The 24,285-nt window shown below is 38.9% G+C and overlaps 1 protein-coding gene across 1 annotated transcript; it reads left to right on the plus strand.

Moving 5' to 3' along the window:
- The first annotated feature begins 649 nt into the window (after positions 1–649).
- On the plus strand, positions 650–23,777 carry GHRHR (growth hormone releasing hormone receptor). The gene is made up of 13 exons (XM_056337703.1): positions 650–706; positions 7,457–7,562; positions 8,180–8,287; positions 9,638–9,738; positions 12,828–12,925; positions 14,670–14,802; positions 15,701–15,854; positions 17,138–17,198; positions 17,303–17,372; positions 18,952–19,043; positions 19,775–19,904; positions 21,504–21,546; positions 23,746–23,777. The coding sequence occupies exons 1-13, from the start codon at positions 650–652 to the stop codon at positions 23,775–23,777; spliced, it is 1,185 nt and encodes a 394-aa protein (XP_056193678.1).
- The last annotated feature ends 508 nt before the right edge of the window (positions 23,778–24,285 follow it).

Raw genomic sequence — 24,285 nt, forward strand, 5'->3', positions numbered from 1 at the left:
TTCAGATTTAGACACTGAACTTTCAGAAGTATTAAGATAATTGAGAAAAATCCCTTTTGAATTTTGCCTTAAAATCAATGTGCAACAGGTTCCCAGCAGAATTTGTGTTCACATGCCTGTGAGTATTTTTTGATCCTATATTTTAAAATATAGGATCACGGTCATTATATGCCATGAAAACACTCACACACAGATACCCAGAAGTCACACTATGAAATGTGTTTTATTAGAATAAATTGACACTAACATTAGCTGTCAGGAGATGGTTTCTCTTATGCCAGACATATTGTTTTAATACAGGATTAGCAACATTTAGATGTGTTCATCCATACTAAAATAATTTTGCATAAGAAAGAAGAAAACAAGGGTCTTGCCAGGAGGTACAGGATTCCCATAATCTTGGGATCAATCACTCAATTCATCCAGTCCAGTCTCTGAGCATGCAGCAAAGTCCAAAATGTAGAAAGCAGGTTACATACAGCTTAGAGAATTATTAATATTTATTTCCCACTTCTCTGCAGTGTTACGTCACTTCTGTGTAAAAAGATAAATGCTTCAAATCAGCAATGGACAGGAGGAAGGGAAGTCAAAAAGCAAGTGAAAGATACTAAGAAAGGCTAAAGAAGTGAAATTTTACTTGTTTTGAAACATGAACTCCAGTGCTTTATACCACTGTGCTCTCTACACCCTGAGTCTGGCACTGCTTGTAAGTAATTGCATGGAAAAAAGCTTTTACTTCTTTGTTTTTCGATATTTGTTCATTTTATTCTTGGAACAGATGGTCAGATACAGTTTTACTTTTTGCATGAGTCTCTCTTTATTTGCTTTGGATTCCAGTTAAACAAGGCAAGACGCTATGAAAAGTGTGAACAGCAGCAGAAGGGGCACACGTTGTAGGATCAATGCATTTCACTGTTTTCTTACTACACGCTCACTAAGGAGAAACAACATAACTGGCAGGACCCCCTTTTTTTTGTGTGTAGGCTTTAGAAGACAGTGATGAAAAAACGGGAGAAGAGCTGTTACATCAGAGCAGCTGAGTTTTGATAGAGTTTTTTTTTAAATTTCAGATTATGCATTCTTATTAGTTACAGTTTTATCTGCCTTGTTGGTAGCATTGATGTTATTAAATATGTGAGCAGCTGAGATACTACAGGTAACAAATGAGTCAAACTAGCTGGGATGCTTATAGCAGAATTAGAAATATCCAAGTGCATTAAAAAGCCTAGAGGTCTCACTGATATTTTCCTTTGGACAAAGATTAGTATATCACAATTCAGGATTGCACAGATGTCAGGAAAGGTCTGTGAAAAGTGAAGCAAACATATTTTCTTTGCTTTTAAGAGTAATTACATTTTCAGCATCTTCCATTTGTGATTCTTCTGCTATATCCTTTCCTCTTCCCTTGGAATCTCTTCTCTGAAGGAGCATTTCATGAGAGGTGCTACAGCAGCTGGGATTTTATGGGTCAAGAGAAATAAAATAGTGTGAAATGAGAGAAAAAACTTTTTACTGATGTGAAGCTATGGTTTCCTTTGTATCATTGTGTGACAAACTCCACTTCCTTGTAGGGGGAGTAGATAAATATGATTGCTCATAAGTAGAATATCAAGATCCGGTTTAAAATATCACTGAAGTTCTCTGTTAGAACATGTCCCATTTACCCTAAAGAAATAGCACTTTCTTCTATAAAGCTGGATTGGTATTGCACTTTCTAATATAAAGCTGGATTGGTTATAATACAATTATGCACTGATCAAAGACAAGTTTATGTGTTAAGTGTATGATAAAAATCTCCTAGTGTCTATTGCATATTTATTATAATAGAGGATAGGTAAACATTCTTATTTGAGTAGAAACTGGTGGAAGAACAGCTATCTGTTTTCATTGTTGGTAGTAGCTTGATACTGTGCTTTCCCTGGAAGAGTTTAGCTCAGCTTTTAGAGAGGTTTTAAATGCTTAAGAGGCTGACTCTCAGCTTCCATAAACTGAGATTTTTGTTTTCATTTCTTGTGGTACCTACTGTAATGTGAAAAGAATTAAAATATTGATCCATTCTGATGTATATGAGAGAAAACAGGAAAAGCATCGTTCAAGCAGCAAATTTTGCATGGTTACAAAACCAGCAAGAATATTTTTTAAAAAGAGAAGTTTACTTTCCTATGTGTGCATTTCACGTCCCTTTTTAGAGACTCATCTGGAAGAGGGTTTCCTTTTGTTGTTGCTGTTTTATTGTTTTGTCAGATGAACAAGACTTGCAACAGAGGCCCTCGGACAAGGGTAAAGATTTGCTTGATTTCTGGTGGTTGTGTCAACCCACAGTTCCATTTAATACATTATCTGATGGATACGGCAACTGCAAATTCATATTCTATTTGGAACATATCAGGGTTTATTTCATTTGTAGTTTAGCTTTCCTTATCAGCAAGAAGAGTTTTGTATAAAGTTATTCAGGAAGACAAGCTGAAATATTAGCTAAGGTCCTTTCAAAAAGATTTTCTATTTTGCCTCCTGTTGCACAATTCCTATAATTTTTGCCCTTCTAAAAAGAATATTGGGGAAATACCTGTTTCTTATCTTAACTACAAATGGGGTGCAAATATAACCACAAGGAAAACACTTTTTCTAAGCTACATTTGTTCTATAAGTGATAGCCTGACTGGCAGAGCAGGACTTTGCCAGCCAGAGCCCATCCCACCATCACCAGTGAAGGGGCAGGGCAGCCTCAGGGGCATATCAGCCGGTCAGGATCGGGGCTGGTGAGGGGACTCAGGGTCAGACATAGCCCAGGGCCATGGGGACAAGGATGGGCTGAGGCCAGGCTGAGACATCAGCAGGGCCCATGGCTGGGCAGGGCAGGGCAGGGCAGTGGTGGAGCTTGCAGCCACCATCCTACAGCATTGTTAGGCCAGCAACTGAGCTCCTGGGTCCATGGGAAGAGTAGGGGGAGGCCTAGGGCAGGCTGAGCAGGACCACTAAGGCCCGTAAGGGCCCTGACAGCAACTCAGTCCAGACTTAAGTCATTATTCATTTATTTTGTCTCACAGTAGTGGTAGCACCACAAAGGTGTAGCTGACTTCCACATGTTGAAGTCCTTTTGAGATATCTAGTGCCCAGTGAGTTTGCTGTCCAATTTGCTCTGCCTTAGTGAATTGTTATGGATGTTCTGGGAAGGCAAAGATGTTGGAAAATCAAGGCCCACTAACAGGTCCCGTGTTTGCCTATCAGTAAAGTCAAAGAGTACTTATCACTGAATCAGTTAAAAGACTGATCCAAAACTAATATCTTCAGGTTGGCATGGACTTGGGAAGATGCATTCCGAAATTGTCATCCATCTGTTCTTTTCTCCTTCCACTTCCTTTTTTTTTCAAGTTCTGCTATCAGTCACCAAAATTCATCAGGCACATCCCATTTTTTTCTGAAAAGTTTCATGTGCAGATGCAGAATGTTTTCAAGCTGTGTGATTAGGAAGCATCTCCCTAAAAAAGCCTTACTGGGATACTGGTTCCCTCAAAAAATGGCAATCAAAAACTTGAAACTTCTCAGGTTTGGCAGGGAATTGAATCTAGGTTTGCTGCACACCACATGAACATTTTAACTAATAAGAGTCTCAAAAATGTGAGCAATTCAACTAGTGATAACACAGTTTTAAAAGGAGATATGTATGTTCTGCTCAGCTTTGTGAAACAGTTGTAGCTACTCAGCAAGGTCTACGGAACAGGCACACCTGCAGATCTCACCTGCTGTACATTAAGTGGTTCTCAGGGAAGTGGTGCTTTACATCTGTCTGTCTTCATGGATGTAAATGACCATGAAAAGTGCTAGAACCTCTGCTTCATGTCTCCTCTACTAATTACCAGAATTCAGAAAAAGAAACAAGCTGAGTTTGGATTCCTGTTTTGCCTCATCTACCCAACACAAGAAGCTATCTGTCATCCACCATAATATTAAACATTTTGTTGAAGACCCTAAAGTAAGATGGCAGTTAGCTAGACCTTCTAGTCCATTGCAGGAGGCATTTCTCCTGAGTGCAGCTTAGCTCCTAGGCAATCTGAATGGTCCTCTGGTAGTGGTATGCAAGGAAAAGACAAGAAGCAGTGAGTACAAAATGAAATACAGAAAATTCCATTTAAACACAAGAAACCACTTTTTATTGTGAGGGTAGCCCAACACTGGAAGAATCTGCCCAGAGAGGCTTTGGTGTTCCCATCCTTGCTGAAATCCAAAATCCAACTGGATGCAGCCCTGAGAAAACTACTCTACTTGACCCTGTGTTGAGCAGGGAAGTTGCATTAGATGATCCCCAGAGGTTCCTGCTAGACTCAATCATTCCATGATCTGTGATATGTGAGCTGCAGAGGGAGTTTCTGTAGGGACAATTCTAAGACCAGTGAATTACCAAAGTGGCAAACTAAAATATTTTATGGAGCTTCATTTCTTTAGGATCCCACAAACCAAAACCTCTTGTCTTATTATCAGCTTAGCTACAAGGCAAAATAGCTCTACTATAATGATGTGTGCACAAGCCTGCATAATGTCAGTAGCTGTACTCACTGGCATTCATCTAACCCAGAGCTGAAACCCAAATTCAGAGTAACCATGAATTTAACAGTGAGGGGAATGTGAGTAAATTGAGTCTAAACCATAGCTCATTCCATCCAAAAGTAAATATATAAAATAATTCAACTGATCCATGCACAAAAATGCTAGCTTCTCTCTGTTATCCTCATAAAAGGAATCTAAGAAGACTAGATCAGATAATGATGCCTCTGTAGATGAAGAGACCAAAGGAAACTGAATCACATTCACAGACATTTATTCTTGTGCTAAAGAATGGCTCATACCTCTTTCCTGTTACTTGATGCTTCGAGAAGTGGGCAGAAGGGAAGAAGGTAGAAAATTATTAAACCAGTAAGTCTATAGATGGTATCAGGGTAGTTTGGAACCTGATTCTACACCTTGGTTGGGAACAGTATTCAGAGCTGTTTGGAAAGTATAAGGGTCTGCTAGATGTAATCAAGTGTTCTAGGGGGTTGAATGTATCTAGAACACAGCCTAGGAGTGGAATCAATCTTTTTAGTTTATTTTAGCTGAGTTTTTGTCATAGCAGAACTTGCACTCAGTGTTTATTCAAGCAGTAACTACTGACTTGAATATAAACTGTAAGAGCACCTCTTAAGGTCAGGTCTTCTGGAAGGAATAGGTAATAACTGACATACGTGGCACTTGATCAGCCTCACCTTTTTATTTGAGATGCGTATGGTAAAGTGTTCTCATGAGTCTGGAGACATAGAAAGAAAAAGAAAAAAAAAGATTTCCTGAACTGGTCAATAAGCCAAACAAGCTTTGTTCTTGCCATGAACAATGAGCTAAGAGAGTTTTCACAGGCAAAATCTAGTCATCTTTTTGCCAGGAGACATAATTTAGGACCATGCAAATGGGTACATTTCCTGCCTACTGAGGTTTTTCTGGACACAGTTCACCAAACCAATAGAATGTTGTGAAATAGTTTTTCAGTAAATGGGTTGACTGCTTTTTCTACTGACTAATAAAACTACGTTTTGCAACAGCTGCTGTCCATAATGGGTAGTGAGCTTTTCAGCATAGATTGCTTTCATTGTCCAGGGTGAGCATAAGGGGAGAAGAATATATGTTGGCATGAGACACCAAGTGAGCAAAGATGTTCAAGACAGATCCCAATTTTCTGTCATCCTGCCTACCATCGCATATCCTAGTGAAGTGGAGCTGAGGGGCTCCCTAAACCACCTGTTTTTGCTGATCGGGGCTGACATCACTGAGACATCCTACACACCAGATCTCCACCTCCTGGGGCTAAGGCAATGGCTGGCCTCTGCTCCACCCATTCATAGCCATCTTCCTCTCACATATGCCAAACTTCAGTCAGCCTTGAGTACGGGGCCCTCCTTTTCACTGCTGCATTAATCTGATCCATAGCACTGCTGTCGGTCAGTATGGCAGGAAAACCACATCCTCCTAAAAGTGCTGTAAATGGGAAGCAGACTATCTCCTTGAAGCCATACATGTGGATACATGCCATTTTCCACTGCCAAGGTCCAAACCCAAGAAGAGCAAAGGCTGTGCAATTAAACCAGTGTTTTCCAGCAGCCTGAGAGCCTCAAGTTCTTAGTCAATATGCAGTTCAAATGCTCTGCAGACCAACATGAGATACGGACATTAACATGGAGGGGAAACACCAGCTTATTGGAATGGATGCGATCTGCCCTCTGAATGAACCGAAAGCCAGCTATTTGTTTTCCAAATTCCCTGAATATTAATCTTCCCTGGGTGGAACACAAGTGATCCATATGCCAGCCACCTGTTCACCATGCAAGTCTCATCCTGAGTTAATTTTCTGTTGTGTGTATCTATGTCTTTATATCTATATTCACACATACAGAGCACACTGGCACCAGTGGCCAGTGTGTAGAGCCAAGATGAGAGTCTGTGATGATAACTGGCCTTCTGGGACTGGGGACAATAGTTGTGGTTGGACAAGGCACATATTGCTTTCTTCATGAAAAATACATGTAGGTATTTCTGCACAGTGACTACATCCACAGAAGTCATGCTGCAGTCTTTGTCCTTCAGTGGCCAAGGTACTCTGGATGCCTTCTAATTCTTTTGCCGCGTCCATGTAAGCATAAGTCTAAATAAGGACTAAAGCAACTAAAAGGTTCCTGCTCTTAAAACACCAGGAGCCATTTTTTTTTCCTTTACACCAGCATACCAAACAAACAAATGCTTTGGTGCAGAGTTGTGGGGTTTTTTTCCAAAGAAAGGAGTTTTGCCTCCCACCCTGTGTAACGAAAGGCAGATGGCAGAAGAGAGAGAACAGATTTGTTCCTTTTGGAGCAAAAAGCACATTCAGAAGACAGCTTTGCAGTAATCGTATGCGGTTTCAAAAGATTTCTTTGGAGGTCGGCAGAGGCACCTCTATGCTGAGGAGCAGGTGGGCTCTGCAGCATGGTCTGCAGTGCTGAGCTCTTCACTGTTAAGAGAATGAGCCTGTCCAAGTGCCCTCTGTCTCCCTGGGCCCAGATTTAGCAGGACTAAAGTCAGGGTGCAAATGAGTCCTGCACTCAAACCCAGGCCATAGCAAAGAGGTCTTTCATTATGAACATAGCCAGACAAATCTCATAAGCTTTCCAGTACAGAGCTGTAGCTACCAGCTTTGGATAGCTATACTGCCTAATGATTTGTTCTGATGTAAAGTAACGCAGCTCAACTGCCTTTGACAGAGCCCAGCTGAGTTCGCCTGCCGAAAGCATTGCAGTTTCTGCAGAGGCAGTGGCACACTTTGACTCTTAAACCCTAAGATAATGTCCCAGGTTCTTAACACAAGCTTGTTAGTTCCAAAAGCAGGTCTGGACTTAATGGCTCATGAGATCCTACCCGACCCCTTCTTACTAATCAGATGAAACTCCTCCCCCTGCAGGTCTCTGGAAATGTCCACCCGGAATGTGATTTTATGACAGAGCTGAAGAAAAAGGAGGCTGAATGTCTGGATGACCCAGAAAAGCATGGAAATGTAACGCCAGCAGGTATCCATATGTGAGAGATGAAAGGAGTGAGAGAGAAGCAACACCCTACCAGAGTCAAGACACAGCCATGCTGCCGATGTGCATGTTTGAGTGTTTCACTTTTTGTCCCAAATCTCTGTTCTCTGGTCGGCTCTTCTTTCATCTACTCCCCGTCCTTTAAGTTCTTATTTTCAACACCATTTTCACATTAAAATATGGATGGTCAATCTATCTGAGTGAATCCTTGTGTCCTTGTCCTATTTCTTCCCCTACTGGATGTTATCATGGCATCATGCTTGCTCTGTGAGGGTGTGTCGACCTTTAAAAATAGGCTAATCTGCTAACCAGTACTGTAATCTGGTCTTTCTTCCAGCATCACTCTCCCTTCTATTCCACAATACATTTTCATTTATTGAATTATGTCTGAAAACCTACCCCAGTCTAACACAGGGGGTCTAACTAAAGCAGATTAAATAGTTCTCTGGAGGTGTTTATTTTTCACTATAGAATAAAAATTGTGGGTAAACTATTTTTATAAGATATGTAAGGGGTGGAGTGGCAAAGTTGAAAAAGGTTTGGCTTTTTTATTTTGCTCAATTATCATTATGCCTAAAAATATATTTCACTTTCTGTCTGAGGTTGCAAGGGAATGTGGGACAAATTACTGTGCTGGCCGGAGGCAGATGCTGGAGAGACTGTTGCCTTACTATGCCCAAATATCCTTTTTCACTTCATGAAGGAGCCAGGTGATGTACTATCCATCAGAGTTGTACTATTGTTGTGTTGCATGCCTGGCAAGCACATTTCTAAAAATGAGGGATGAAGACAGAACATTGCAAGTTCCTGCTCTCTAGTTGGATCAGAGCATTACTGCAAAGATTGCAATAGGATCTAAGGGAGCTTAGCAGTTCTTCTCATATTTTAAACAATAATCATAACTGGATATGATCCTGTAGCCTGTGATGAGGTCCTGATCCAAAGAACACTGAAATCAATAGTGATTTCTATTGGTTTTCATAGGCTTTGGGATCAGCTTGTGCATTAGTTTTCTAAAGAACTCATGTGGTGCTTTCTAGGTCAGAACTTAAGCATGGGGCTTGATGAGATTTATGTTCTGATGAGCTTGGGATGAAAAAAAAGGCAAAGGAATGAATAAGGTGATCGTTCTTTAAGACCAGGGTTGGAGATACAAAACAGAATTTTGTCATGGAATTAGCATATGTGTTGGGTCAAATGCAAGACTGTGCAAACTAATGTCTTTGTGCTGCTTACTTGCTGCGTGAGTATAGCTAGGAATGAACTGCAAGCCCATAAGGAGGAAACGATCTTCCAGGAAAGACCTAGATTTGGCAGCTCCACAAGAAAAAAAGAAATTGCAAACCCCAACCTCTACCTCCCCCAGCACATGCTAGTTATAAATGAGGGATAAGGAAAATCCCTTTCATCTGTGCAGATTCATTTCCTGCCCTGGGACTCTCTTACTTATCATTCATCTGACTCATAAATCTTTTTTATGGAAACATGCTATCCTCATAGAACAAACTGCTTATTCCAGCCTCTGATCTGCAAAGAGTGAGCCCCAAGGAAGGTGGGAGTGAGAAGGGAGTAGAACAGTGAGTGTTGAACAAGGCAGAAGTCTGATGGAGCAGTGCTTCCCAGTCTTCTTAAATGGAATTCCATCCCTGGAAGTGTCCAAGGCCAGGCTCGATGGGGCTTTGAGGAACTTGGTCTAGTGGAAGGTGTCCCTGGGAGGGTTGGAACTAGATGAGCTTTAAGGTCCTTTCCAACCCAAACCATTCTGTGATTCTGTGACTTCCTCATCTCTGGTATGATTTCTTCCTTGTTCCTTCCCACCTCTCCCACCGTCACCTCAGTTCTCTCACTTCTTCCCATTGTTTGTCTCCAGATAATGTAAAAAGTTTTGTATCCGACTACCTGAATGTACACATCCAAAATGTCCTCTCAACTCTGTGAGATGCTAGTGGAGATGATCCTCTCCTCCTGGTATAACCTTTGTACCAGCAAGAGGTCTTCTGGTTTTTATTTTCCATGTTATGTGGCTTTTCATTAGAAAAAAATAAGTGCTTCTCTTTCAGCTGGGATAGTAAAAAGGAACTGCACAAGGAAAGGCTGGTCTGACCCATTCCCTCCCTACCATATTGCTTGTCCAGTAGAAGATGAGATTCCACTTGAAGAAGTAAGTTTAATTAAACAAATATGTGAGTGGCACGCTGACGTTATAGGATTCCTTTCTATTTCTGAAGACCACTGCAGAGGGCCACTCAGCTGAAGCTGAAATTTCTTACCAAGTAGGGAATACAATTCACTTTTATTCTAGTCACTTATTTTAGAGAATTAGTAAGTATGTTTTATTATTCAGGTGTAAAAGTGTAATAAAAATAGTCAGCTGCAAATTACATACAATCATACAGTTCTGTTGAAGTAGCTCACAATATAACAGTTAGATATATATCACAAATTGTTCACAAAATATGACTTAAGACATTTCAATAATATCAGTCAGAGAGATAGTTTTGTGGCATCACAGCATCAGTACAGCAAATGTGCTGTTGTAACACCGCTATTCCAAACTCAGCAATTTCTAAGGACAAGAGGGGTTTCTGGTTTCTTATCCTGCCTAGCACAAAATATCTAGTTCAACAAGGAACAAAAAAAGTTTCAAAATCTACATCTCTGTAATGCAGATCAGAATTTTATGTATACCTTCAGCTAGATTTGCACAGTTGGTGATATTTAGAGATTATATGTACAGGGAAAATAGAGTGCTTTATCTCTAACTGATAAGGATAGAAATTGTATAGATGTGCTTCTTATAACTCCTCGTCCAGAGAAAAGAAGCAAGCCAAAATTCTATATAATATTTTAATGAAAAATACTACAATCCTGAAGATTATTATGGTTACATAAAATCTCTTTTGTGACCAGGTTTTGCTGTCCTTTTATCTACTGCAAACAAAATGAGGAGTAACTCAGTGGAAAGACTCTGAAGAAATCCCCACTAAGTTTAAACTGATATAAAGGAGGTAGAAATCACTTTAAGTGATTAAAAATGAATTGTCTAGTCTAAGTCTAGATCTCTACCCTTCCTCTGTACAGGCTAACACTGCACTTTTGTCTTTATTTGTACAAGTCAGGTGAATACTATCCTTTTTTGTTCACTATAGAGAGAATGAAAATAACATTTATACCCTAGTTGATTAAGTCCATTCAACTTGCTGGAAAGAATTTAGTTTGTTTCATCATGGGGAGGTTTCTTTTGTCTTCCCATTACTTTTTTGGCTGACTACTCTCACGCTGTTTAACTCAAACTTCCTTTACAACCTCTAAGTCACAGTACCTGCTGCTCTGTATAAATAAACAATTACACTGAAATGCAACTCTTTCTTTCCTTCTTTCATTGTTTCCTTACATTCCTGGTATAAAAACAATCTTAAATGAGTCTACGGATTCTTTTAGTAGTAACCCACATTCTACCTCAAGGTAAACTCCTCAGTTGTAGGTTTGTCCACTGAAGGATTTGATTATTTTCTGTGGTTTTCATCTCTGATTTGTAAGTGGAGGTTGCCAGCTACTGTCAGCCTGGCATGGCTTCGACAGGTTTCTTACGGAGTGGTGCCTTCCAGACTTAGGGTCTAGCTCTGGAGCTCTGAGGGACTTCTACGAGCTCCTGCTGGAATTGTCTATAGTCAGGTACGTGGGTAATTGGTGCAATTCACATTCATCCACCCGACAGAAAAGGCCACTCTCCATGGTTTTCATGTCATTTCACTTTGTCAGTCTCAAAAAATGATTGTGTAAGTCTGAGTTACTCATTACACAGTGGAGCTATATTAGTGCTTTGGTCAGGATCAGGTGTGAGCCTTGCAAGGAAATCATTTGGTTATGCCCACTTACTGCATTTACACTGAGAGGTGCTCCCAGAAGGCATAATCTGGCTTCCTAGGGATGAAACTAACCTGCAAGGCAAATGCCAGGTGCACCTAGTGTGCTCTGACCATTAATAAAAGTTCAGCCCATGGGACTAGACTATGACTAGTCAGAAATGCACCCAGCATGGGTGTAGGGTCCTCAACACCAAAGGTTTTTCTCCACCCAATCAGCCCTATCAACCCGCACTTGGTAAGGCAGGTGTAGTGATAGATTCGTTTTTTTGCTGGCAGAAAGTGATATGGTCTCATCTAACAATGAGTTGAATTGTCTTCTGGGGGTGCTTGTTTCCCCTCATTAACTAGAAAAGAAACAGAATAAGAAGAAACAGGACTGTGTTAACAATTAAACAGTACAATCCTGTGGCCATGCGCTGACACTGCTCCTTTTACTACAGACTTGGCTGCTCATACCTCGGCAGCGAATTTTTAAGCACCTAAAATAAATTAAATAAATCCTACTCAGTGTCAGCTTTATATTGCCTTAAGTTATACATAAGAATAAAAAAAAAAGTATCTTTCCTTCCCCACAGTGAACTGTAGCAGCACAATGTATAGCTGCATAGATTTTAGGATATAGAAACATTGAAATGGAACCCAAGAGACAGAGCACGTTATATTGAAGGGAAAGATTTGCAGCCTAGAGCTTATTCATTCTGTTTTCTGCTTCAATGTGTGATAGTTGAAGTCAGCTTACCCTTACTCAGAGATCATATCTGATAGAGGTGCCATTTAGATTGAAATGGTTTTGATTGACGTTCTGACTGAGTAACAATTAAGTTTAGCAGCAAGAAAAAAAGGGGAATAAAAATCAACCCCAGAAAAAAACCTAATCCTGCAACACAATAAAAATGGAAAGGAAGAATGGACGGCAAAGCTGTAAGGAAGCAGAGCAAAGGAAAGTGGAGAAACATAAGGAAGGGCTGACAGAATTCTGTATTTATCATGCAGCTAGCTGCCAGCAGGATTGCCCTGCTGCTGCTGCAGAGAAAAAATGGTATAAAATACAGTGCTTATTAAAATGATAAGAGTTTTTAAAATGCTTTCGTGGAAGACTGGCTTGGTTCTTTATGGTTTCATGAATGCACTTGAAACCATCCTGATCAATACGTTTCTTTATCAGGCTGGTCTGTATCCATGTAGCTATGGAATAGGTCTTCGCAAAAGAAACATAGTAAGTGATTTCAGTTGACTTTTGCTGTGGGATTAAAAGGGGGAAAAAAGGCAGGCAAGGATGTGAACAGATTGGAAGCACCAAACAAAGCAAAGCTTCCAGAATCAGTAAAACAGCTGTCATTTGGCTGCAAATTATGTGACAAATAATTCTATTCTTTTATAGAAATCCTATTTTTCTACTATAAAGATCATCTACACTGTAGGATACAGTGTATCAATCACCTCACTCATTATTGCTGTGACAGTTCTTATTGCATTCAGGTATGTAAAGTTATTGTCTAACCTTAATTTTTTCAACAGTTTTTAGTATCTTAGACTGTATATGACAACATTAGAGATCACAAAGTAATATAGATAGAAATCCAGAAGAATAAAATTTCCAGCCATATGGGTTTAATAATATTAAACTGAGGCTAGAAATGAAAAGTAATCAGAGCAAGGCAGGCATAAGAAGAATCAGAACTGGGAAACAAATCCTGGCTGTCTATTGGCAACACTCAGCAACTCACTTTGATCCTAAATAACCAATAGATAAATTTGCTTCTTTTAGCTGGAATGAAGATAATTTCTGATAAACGATGTGTGCTTGCCTTTCATGGGTTCGCTGAATTTTATATTAATAAGAAGAATATACACAAAGAACTTGATTCTGAATCAATGTTCCTATGGCACTTTATATTTTACTATTGAAAAATTTACAACTAAAACATGTTTTGAAAGTTAGGCTCTGAATTTGGCTACACTTGGTAAGATTTCTTTCCTACTGAACTATGCAGCTATTAGGCATTTTCAGGTATAATTTAGAGTATCCAGAGTAAACCTGATTGTTTATTTTCTAATTTACTGTAGATTTGATGTTTGCTACCACGTAAGATTTATTTTATTAATCTTTGTTTATTTCTTGTATTTCTGCAAGACAAAAAAGAATAGAGTTTTATTGTTATGCTGTGAGAATTGAGTTTCCCTGTGGAAAGTTTCTTGACCTCTCTTGGTTCCTACATCATGTCTGGAAATGAAGAGATATGTTTATTGACATCCACTCTGACCTCAGGAAAACAAACCAGCCCAAATAAAGGGAAAGAAAGAAACAATGGACGTAAAGAGACTTAGCAATAGGGAGGAAAAAGTTGTAGTTAACAATGGGCTTGGCATTTGAGTTCAGGAATAAAATTCTGCACACCCTAAGTGAGCTTTAAGATTAGGTGACCCTGAGATTACTGGATCTGGATGGAATTCAGCTTTTAATGCAACTCTTTGTTTAATAGCTAAAATCTTCAGCTCCAATGACAACATAAAATGGAAGCTGTATAACTTTTCCAAAACCCTGTATTTAATAATGGTCAAAAATTAATGTGAATTAACTGAGAATTTAAAGTAGATGTACCAGATTGTTTTGAAGCTCTTATCTGCATTCATTTAATTCTTAAAAATAACTTTGGTAAACTAAGGAAGAGTTCTTTTGCTCTGTATAAGGCTGTCCACACAGGGGTTTAATGCAATTTAACTCACCAATGGCATATGGTATAGAAAATATTGCTAAGCAAACATTACTCTGATTATTAACAAAAATGTCCGGTTAGTCCAGGATATCTCTGCATGCTTGTTCTTAGGAGTGGTTTAGCCATAGCCAGGACTGTTTCAGTAGAGTTCACTCCTCAAACACAGGTTTCTCTTCACCCAAAAATAATGCCAACTGCCAAAATCCTGGCGTAGGTATACCGAACACAAACTAGAACTGAGATTCCTGAAATCTGGCAGACCAGAAACATCATCAGGGCACCACCTAACAAGGCAGGAGGCTAAGATGTAGTCTGTGGGTGGATCGCCTTGTATGAGGAAGGCTTCTGTCTCTGCCTCTCTGCAGAGAGAGCTCGCTGAACGAAAGTGTTCTTTCTATATGCACCTTCAAGCATCTCAGATGAAACAAGGGCTTATTGCATATTTTAACTACTGCCAGTGCAAGTCAGTTAACTACCTCAGAAGGACCTCTCTTCTTTTCTTCCAGGAGGCTTCGCTGCCCCAGAAATTATATCCACATACAGCTCTTTTTTACTTTTATCTTAAAAGCTATTGCCGTTTTCGTTAAGGATGCTGTCCTTTTCCAAGAGGAAGACATTGATCATTGCACCTTCTCTACAGTAAGCACACAAAAACCAGGATACTGTGGTACTCGATGTTTTGCGTACCATCTACATATCGTTTCATATTTTGTGGCTTTTTTTTACTCCTTTCTTTTTTTTCCCTTCTAACCTGGTAATAAAAATTATATATATTCTTTTATTCAGTATGTTTTACCTCCTTAAGTGTGTACTTCATGCACTTCTACTTTCTGATTGCAGCAGTTTGTGATCCTGTAGTACTCTAAATCAGATATAGACTTTGCCATAGAAAAAAGTGTTATCATTACACTGTTACACTTCTGTAATCTGAAGCCTAAAATTGAAGATCTCTAACTACCTTATAACACAAGTTTTAAAAGATGTTTCTTCTGGAAATGTTGGATTTCATGCTTTGACTGCAAGCTCTGCATTGTAAACCACGAGACACACAAGGTACTAGGCAATCGGCTTTGATCCAGCCACAAATATTGGCAGCATGGCAGTGGTTTTCAAACAGAGATTTATGGGATGGTTATTCTGCATTGCTTGTAGCTACACAAGAGTTTAGAACTGAGCATAAGTAGGAAAGTGGATCCTTGATCATTTGCCTAAGGGCTATAGAGCACTTGATTCTACTTGTATAAAGTACACTGAAGGCAATGCATTTGTGGGAGAAATCACACGCTTGGGAGACCAGGCTTTATTTCTAACATAGAGATATAAAGCAAAATACAGCAAAGATTCCAAGGTATTGTGGTGGAAGCCTTACTATTCAGAAAGCCATTTTACAATTGAAGCTCCCCTTTCAAACATGCATGTAATTGTGAGATCTTGTTCTTTGTATATCTTAGCCACAATTACAGATGCCTACTACATCTGGAAATCAAACACATGTATCCACAAGTAATGCCTAAACTATGACTTTCTTGTTCCCTAGACGGAATGCAAGATCTCAGTTGTTTTCTGTCACTACTTCATGATGACCAATTTCATGTGGCTGCTAGTAGAGGCTCTTTACCTAAACTGTCTACTACTCTCATCCCTTTCTCATGGAAGAAGATATTTTTGGTGGCTTGTTCTCTTTGGCTGGGGTAAGTAAGGTTCTTACATGAAATTAATAAAAGGGAAGATGTTAAACAAGGCTTTATCCATCCCATTAAAAATACCGGATGTGGAATCTAATCTGCTTAACTGAAGAGCCTAACTTGAGCATTACTTTGATTTTAGTTTTACATGCATACTAGTGAGGAGCAATGAAGTTTTTTTAAAAGTCCAGCATTAAAGTCACTGTGAAATAAATGGAAAATTAGGTAAATTTGCCAACCCACAGAGAGAGATCCAGATCCAGTCCACTTAACCTTCTTTTTCCCATTGAAAACACAGATACTTTTAAGGAGTTACCACAAACATCAAAGTTAGATGCACCTTGCTCCTGTTTGTGCAGAGTATGAGAATGGGTCCATCTGGAGTCAAGTAGACACTTCTGTAGCCCTGGTATTGCTATTGCCCATGTTTTACATGGGGCAATTGTATGAATAAAGGACCTCTGTCTGCTACATAACGGTGCAAGCATGAGGCAGCAACATTCCCACACCTTTTGGTGGTAGTCTGCAATAAATGTAATTGTTCAGACCTTTGTGGTGACTTAGAAATCAGAAACTAAGTGACTACCTCCATAAAGTGGCTGTGTAAAGGGAACCGGAGGACTCCTGTATGGCAGGTGAATGCACATGCCCAGGGGAAGTTTTGGCATTCCATGCATGTTGTCACCCAAGGTTAAGGTAGCCCTGAAAATTAAGGAAACTGAATTACTTTTGGTGTTTTAGGGAGACTTCAGGTGCCTTTTTAGGAAGGTTTAAGGTAGACTGCATCACGTTCTGTGTTTTTAGAGTGCTAATATTACCATTATTTTAAGATTTGGTAAATGTTATTCCCTAATATTTTGTCATGCAAAAAGCACCCTTAGTACTTTACACCTGGGTTTAATGTACTATTTGCATGCAGGTGCTAGCTTCGGGTGAGATCACACAGCGGAATTGTGGTCATGTTAGTAAGCGGCTGCATGTTCAGACCTCTGTGGCAGAACTATATCATGTGCCAAGTAGCTTCTGTGTCCCTTTGTTTCTTCACAGCAGTGAACGATCACCAAACAGTCAATGCTGTAACTTGTTGCGTTCTATCATGGGTATTAGGGGAGTTCTTTTAGGTTTATGCTGTGAGTTTGAAGTGGTTCCTGTTCCGTGAACAGGCCATGAAAGGTAATTCCACTTCTGAAAATGAGTGATATATATTATCACAGCAGAGTTTCAGTGGGCAAGATTTGGATTAATTGATGAATCTTGACAACCACAGTTTTTGTTTAAATGTCTGACAGGTTTTCCAACAGTTTTCACCCTTGTATGGATATTAGCAAAATTCTACTTTGAAGACACAGCGTAAGTCATTGTTTCCTGCATTATTTTATATTCTTGGGATATATTTTTCATTGATTGTGGTGATTACATACACATCTTTTTCTAAACTACTGTTATTTCCTCAGATGCTGGGATATTAATCAAGGCTCTCCTTACTGGTGGCTAATCAAAGGACCTATTATAATTTCTGTTGGGGTAGGTACTTCTGAGTTTGCCGACACTAATTAGAAGAAAAAAGGCTTTTAAATTAAAATCTGGTTATTGTTTGCTGAATTACTCTTCGAAGTAAGGAAAAGGAATGGTATAATTTCTACTGTAAACTTGCTTATGTCCAATCTAAACTAAGAAGAGGTAGGAAACTGCCACCTCACCAAAAGCAAACATCCTTCAAACAACTTAAAAATTTCATAGAATTGTCAGTTTGGTTGAAATTAATAGCAAGTAAGTAGCTAAACCATCCTTATAATATTTAAAAACAAGGTTTTAGCCTAAGAGTCCAGAATCACCCAGAAATTTTAATAAAAACTTTCAAGGGCAATAGGTTTTTGTTTGTAGGTAATAACAATGATAATAGCTCTTGAACCTGACATTTATTGAATAAACTGATGGGCCTTAAATGGTTATCATGGATGATTACTCCCACATGCCATTAAACCCAAGCAGTGTTTGAGAAAGTGGATGAACTTAAGGGCACCTAGTAAAAGCTTCATTTGATTGGAGGACAAATGCATACAAATAAGGCATATATATGAAAACAGTGTGAATGAATAATCTCAGTTCTGGTAATAGTTCATCGTATTTCAATACAATATCACATTTCCTTTTACCTGCATTATTTTCCCCCTTACTAGTCTAGTGCTCACCTATCATCTACTTCTGAAGTTAAGAGATTTAGGGGGTGATGTGAAAAATCAGTGATGATTTTTCTGCTGGAATGTACTTAAGGCATCACTGATGGTTAAAATGAGATTGGAGTTTCTGGTAAAATATGGATATTCTTAGGCAATATTAAGCATTCAGCTTCACCTAAAGAAGAGCTGGTGTGTAGAGACACATAAAAATGTACAGGGAGAAACCCTCTGATTGTGGAAAACCGAGCAGCTTCACAGGCTTTGGAAAAGCTGTGCCAAATTGCAACTGTAGAAAATTTGATTTGCAAGTTAGGGTGGACCCTAGCTAGCTTTGGAGCTGAGCTAATGCTCCTCAGTTCTCTCCAGAGTAAACAAAGAGAAATAACGCATTTTTGTTTTATGATTCATTTGGCTTATAATAGATGTCTACCTTTGGAGGAGATGACTCATGCCCAACGCCACCTGAGGCTCTGCTGACTCTACTGGCTGGCTCCCCATTGACTACAAAGGGAGAACAGCTCAGATGAAAGCATCTCATTGTAGATACCTATATTTAGTCAGATTAATTCTACTAATGTCTAAAGATATTATCCAGAACTTAATGCAATAGCCATCTTAAAAGAGATTCAAAATTATATGAACTACAAAAAATAAAAAGTATTACACAATCTATTGATTTAAATAGTTTGCTTTACAAATTCAAATTCTCAAGTTTTCATCTTCAGCTATTTCTTTAAGGAGTGCGATCTGTTTAGATGCTTGAATGCTGCCAACAGAAATTACATCAATAATTTTACAATTGTCTCATTGAAACTGCACAAATCACATAATAAATGAATTTAAAACCCAGATTTTTCATTGCAAAGTTCTACATTAGAACATAACCTTTTATTTTTTTCCACCCCCTCGAATATTGTGAACAGGTCAATTTTGTCCTATTTATCAACATCATCAGAATTTTGCTGAAAAAACTAGACCCTAGACAAATCAACTTCAATAACTCTTCTCAATACAGGTAGTGTATGACATAATAATAATAACTTATTTTTTAAAAAATAATAAAATCTTATATCATCTTTTCTAAACAGAGAAGCACTTGTCTGGTTTCAGAGGCAGGCTTGGTTTGACTGGCATTAAGTTTTAGAAATCCCCAACCTTATCCCATTCTCAAGGAAACTAGTCAAAGGAGGAGACTCAATTCAGCTAATCTTGGCTATCTAAACAGGAGGTGTTCAGATCAGTTCAGATGTCTACCGTGCAATTACAGTCAGTGGGGAGACTAGGAAACAATTCATTGAATCCACATTCAATCTCTGATTTAGGGCAGAATAAATTACCCTCTATAGATGACTTTTCCTGTACATGGACAGTGAAGTGAACCTGAATATTACTTTCTTTGTAGCTAGTTACAAAAAAATGTCAAATTTTCAATGGCTCTGATGGGACAAAATATGTTCTACTCCTTTCTGTTTTCCTGAATTGTAATCTCATTCAGAAAGACAGAACAACGAAAGACCACAGAAAAGCTATGAATATGGTGTTGCCAATAAAGCAATAAGCATCAGAAATCTACTTACAGCTAGTATCTCATTATGCTTTCTGACCAGCACTGTAGTCCCAAGAGACGTGACCTTTACATGTAGATGTTTAAATCCTTTTTTTAACTTCTGTTCGTTACTGTGGCATACTGCATGCATTAGTCTTTACTCAGGGAACTATTACCTTACTTCTCATGTCCTGTGCTAGACGTCTCTCAAGGTCAACTCTACTTCTAATTCCGTTATTTGGAACCCATTATATTGTCTTCAACTTTCTCCCGGAATATACCAGCTTGGATGTTCGGCTTTACTTGGAGCTCTGCATTGGATCTTTTCAGGTAAAATGACCACGGAGGCTTCAGGTCCTTCTTTTCTAATTTAGTGTCCACGTGGCAACTAGTATTGTACAAAACATGACTGGATCCTGAAGCCAGTGTCTCTTTACAGAGTCCATGGTTCTTTGCTGAGTTACAGTATCTGAAGATGTGACCTACATCCTACTTGGCAGTAGGGTAGAGTGTACATTTGCAGATTCTGCAAATACAAGACTAGTAAAAACCAGTAGTACTACCACTAGTCTTCCAGATGCATGTGTAAATTGGATGGTGGGTCAAAGTCATGGAAAACCTTCTTTGCGACAAGTGGTAATCCACATACCTTCCCTGACCTCACTAAGAAGACCAAGCTGATTTGGGCTGATGTTTTTACATCAAATTACATAATAATTTTTATTATTATTTATTATTTACATCAAATTACATAATAATAATACACATTTACATAAATTATCCAGGGGCAATAGAAGCTGTAGTTCCAACCCCTTTGTTAATCCTTTGCAAAGAATAAATTGATTAGCAAACATATAAACATCGAATAGTGCCTGGTGCTCGTCAGCCCCATACACACTACTGCCCTGAGGAACTTTACATCAGTTTCCCTCCTGGGTAAGTGAAATGTTTGGTGTACTTTGGATGCCCCCAGCTGCTCTGAATTGGCACACAGGGAGGGCATGGACAGCTTGAGGAGCTTGGTGCCAACTAGAATGCTCTTACATACCCTCCAGCTGAGTTATGAGCAAGACAGCACCCAGCTACCCTTTGCTTTCCTCCCTTTCCCTGCACTGCACCTCAGAGTCTACAGGAAACAGCTGTGGACAATCCCACCAAACTTCACGAGGGAGCTTATCTCACTCCAAATGGTTGTGTGGCATCATTTGTCAGGGAGCATCACCAAAAATCCAGCAGTTGTGCTGGTCAGTCCTCTTAAGGATTTAATCCATTGTGTCAGTCCTGTCCAATAAACCTTGCACATCTTAGTCCTGACCTGCTGCACTTGGACCTGGCCTTCATTTAGTTAATCAACAATGTGAGGAATAGGTTAACTAAACAAAAGGGTGAGGTGTTTAGCTGGTGTCTGATCATATAGGTCCATTGACCTCCTAGGATTTTCCTAGCTTTATCTCAGTTCAGAACCTTAACAAAAGTATTCAGTAGGCCAAAACCTGATCTCATTTGATAGAGTGCAAAGATACAGAAAGTGACTGGAAAGCTCTGTGAGCTCTGTATGTGGATCTCCTCACAAAGTCTGTCTTTCCTCACTGATTTACACTGTGTAAAGAATTAGCTCACTGTCTGGCTACAGAATGGACCATATCTTTGTAAGCATCACGCAGGAGAAATTCAATTGCCATATAATCTATTCTTGTGAATTCATATTGCATTCCTGACTTTGGTGAAATGCCAACAACTAGTTGATTATCTGGCTGATCAGCTTTGTAGAAGATAGGTAATTTTTTTCCAATTTATAACAATCCTGCAATCTATAATGATACTAATTCACATACACAGTACCATCATGAAGTCAGATAGTGCAAATGGCTTTTTCAAACTGTGCTAACACTCCACACATACTTTTTTTTTTTTTTTGGTCTTTTTCAGGGGTTTCTTGTAGCAGTTCTTTACTGTTTCCTGAACCAAGAGGTAAGGAAACTATATCCTTTACAATATTGCTTCCACTGGCAGATATACAGTGTTAATAATAAGTTTCACACAAACAGATAATCAAATCTTTTAGTTTCTTAGGATTGTCTGTTAATATGGGAATCAACGAAGATTAATGTCATTTCAATTATCTTAATGGGAATGAAGCCATCTAGTGGAGAAATGAACTTTTACTACTTTGCTATTCCATCTAGCATTTTTTATCCTTTGTGCACATTTTTGTACTCTAGTGGGACTTGAAAAACCCATGCTAGGTCCAGACAGTGATGCAAAGACATCTTCATTTACTAAAAGTCTATGATTAAATTAGAAATAATTTAAATGTATGCTGATTTCCCAATAGTGAAATATTATTTTGTAATATTTTCAATATGCTCATGAAGCTTCTCAGTATTTCTTCATGTTGATAAATTTGTTTTTCCATTTGAGACATATAAGTAAGGATTTTGATAGGACAGGAATCATTCCATTTAGCTTAGTATCCAGGTCCATTTATACAGTCTAGAGTTTGTGATAAGAATGCATCTTAAATGACTTATATAGGAATCAATATTTTATACTCCGCATTTTAGAATGGGTTGAAACCCTGGAATTTCCCTCTCTTTTCTGACTACAGGGCAGCTGGGACAGCTGTTTTAGAGTATGACTGGGATTCAGTTTCAGAGTACTCTAAGAGTCTGCTGGTTTCTAACTGCAGCTCCTAAAAAGGGAGAGCCCTGATTCTTATGTACCACCCTCCAGGGCATCCCCCAGAGTGTCAAAGATGTGTTTAGGAGGTGAACCCTGCCCTTAATCATCACGGTCAGTGAAATATTCAAATTATGAAGTACAGTTGTCTGTGTTAGAGATAGCTGACCCACTCTAGACTCCCTGGGCTGTACACTGACTAAATATCCATTTTCCAAGTTTAAATCCTAGGGCTGAATAGACTTTCAAACAGTATTTAATTTTCCACTTGTGCCATGGTCCACATTGACTTAATTTATCAGAAATTTCTGAAATATTAAATAAATATCTTCAAATATATTAACATTTCATGGCCTTTTGGTTGAGTTTATGGCTACGAACTGTCGATTGCTCTAATGATGCTTGTGATCAGTTAACACTCCTATTCACTAGTCTAAATTTTCTGATGGTAGACCATAGTTTTACATTCAGCTTGACATCCCAGACACACAGCATTTCAATATAGAAATTTCCTTCTTGTTAAACATCTGGAAAGGCACATTTCTAATAAGAATCAGATGTGGCTGGTTTAGACCCACTGTGTGTTTCTGTGAACATGCCAATGCATGGAACACACAGTTGTCAACCACAGAAAGCAAATGTCTTCTGAATGCTGATGGCTTTCCCCTCATCATCTTAAAGAGCAGAGCAGTATTATTTCTCAGCCACAAACTGGTGAATGTTGATCAAGATTATTTTGCTGCACATTATAATTTTGTAGAATCAGATGGAAACAAGACAACATGCTTTAGCAACTGAGGAAGAGCAAGCAATGTGAAGCAAATGTGTTGAATTTTGTAGGCAACATCGGCGAGACCATTACTGGAATAAATTCTCAAAGGGATATTAAAAAAAAAAAAGGAGAAGATATAAAAAAAAAAGCTGAGAAAATGTTCTAATGGTGGAGAAAATATTTTACAGTGTTATAGTTAGAGACCTCAAGCTCTTTCATTTCTCAGAAGATAATATATATCAAGATGTAACTACTTTGAAGGGACAAAATTACTTAGTGTTGATAGACTTTTCAGTTCAGAAAAGGAAGGTGGACTGAAGACCATCAGGTAGAAATTGAAATCAGGTAAGTTAAAAATGAAGTGTGACTATTTCATTAATTAACTGTGTGACAGCTCTAATAATAAATTTTGATTGTTGGGCCCATAGGAAGACAGGACTGGGTGGACTCACAGAAAGAATGTCCTTACTTCTTGAAAGAAAGAGTGGGGTTCCTTTATGCTTTTCAACATGGCAGGCCAGCTCTGAGCTAGCCACACTGGATGTTTCCATCAGTGCAAAGGGATGGGCATGCTGAGGCAGGGCAGATGAAACATTCTCTGGAGGATCTTACTTTTCTCTATCAGCTAGAAAGGGAGCCCAGAGGAACTAACTTGGACTGAGATGTCTAAATTTTACCCTTCTTTAGCCACTATTTCTGTCTTTCCTCTTTCTCATCACTCTACTCCCAAGCAGTATTTCACCATAAATTAGCATTCTCCTTTCCTTTCGAGGTACAAACGGAAATTGGCCGAAGGTGGCATGGTAAGAAATATGGACTTATGCCAGTGTGGAGAAGGACAAGATGGACTGTGCCATCTAGTTCTGGTGTAAAAATGACCACATCTGTCTGCTAAAGATGACCTCAGGATCTAGAGTAGTAACATATAAAAGCCTGATTAGGGAAAAAAAACCAAAACCCACAAAACAGAACAAAACAATAAAAAAAAAAACCACCAAACATAATGGTTGCAGTTTATCCTGAGCAAATTGGAGGAAGATCCACTTCCACAGCAGTTCTGTCCACTGGACATCTTCTGCAGGAAAAGCATTAAAGCATTGCAGTAGCAAACAGACTGGCCTTCTAAATACAAAATAACCCTCTGACTGATATACTGTGCATCACAGCAAACAAAAATCACCTCTTCTTGGTTTGCTTCCCATATGCTTTCACTGATGAACCATATAGCATCATGTGCCTGGGGAGTGGACACCAGTAGTA

Source organism: Falco biarmicus, chromosome 4, assembly GCF_023638135.1.
Source record: "Falco biarmicus isolate bFalBia1 chromosome 4, bFalBia1.pri, whole genome shotgun sequence".
NCBI lineage: Eukaryota > Metazoa > Chordata > Aves > Falconiformes > Falconidae > Falco > Falco biarmicus.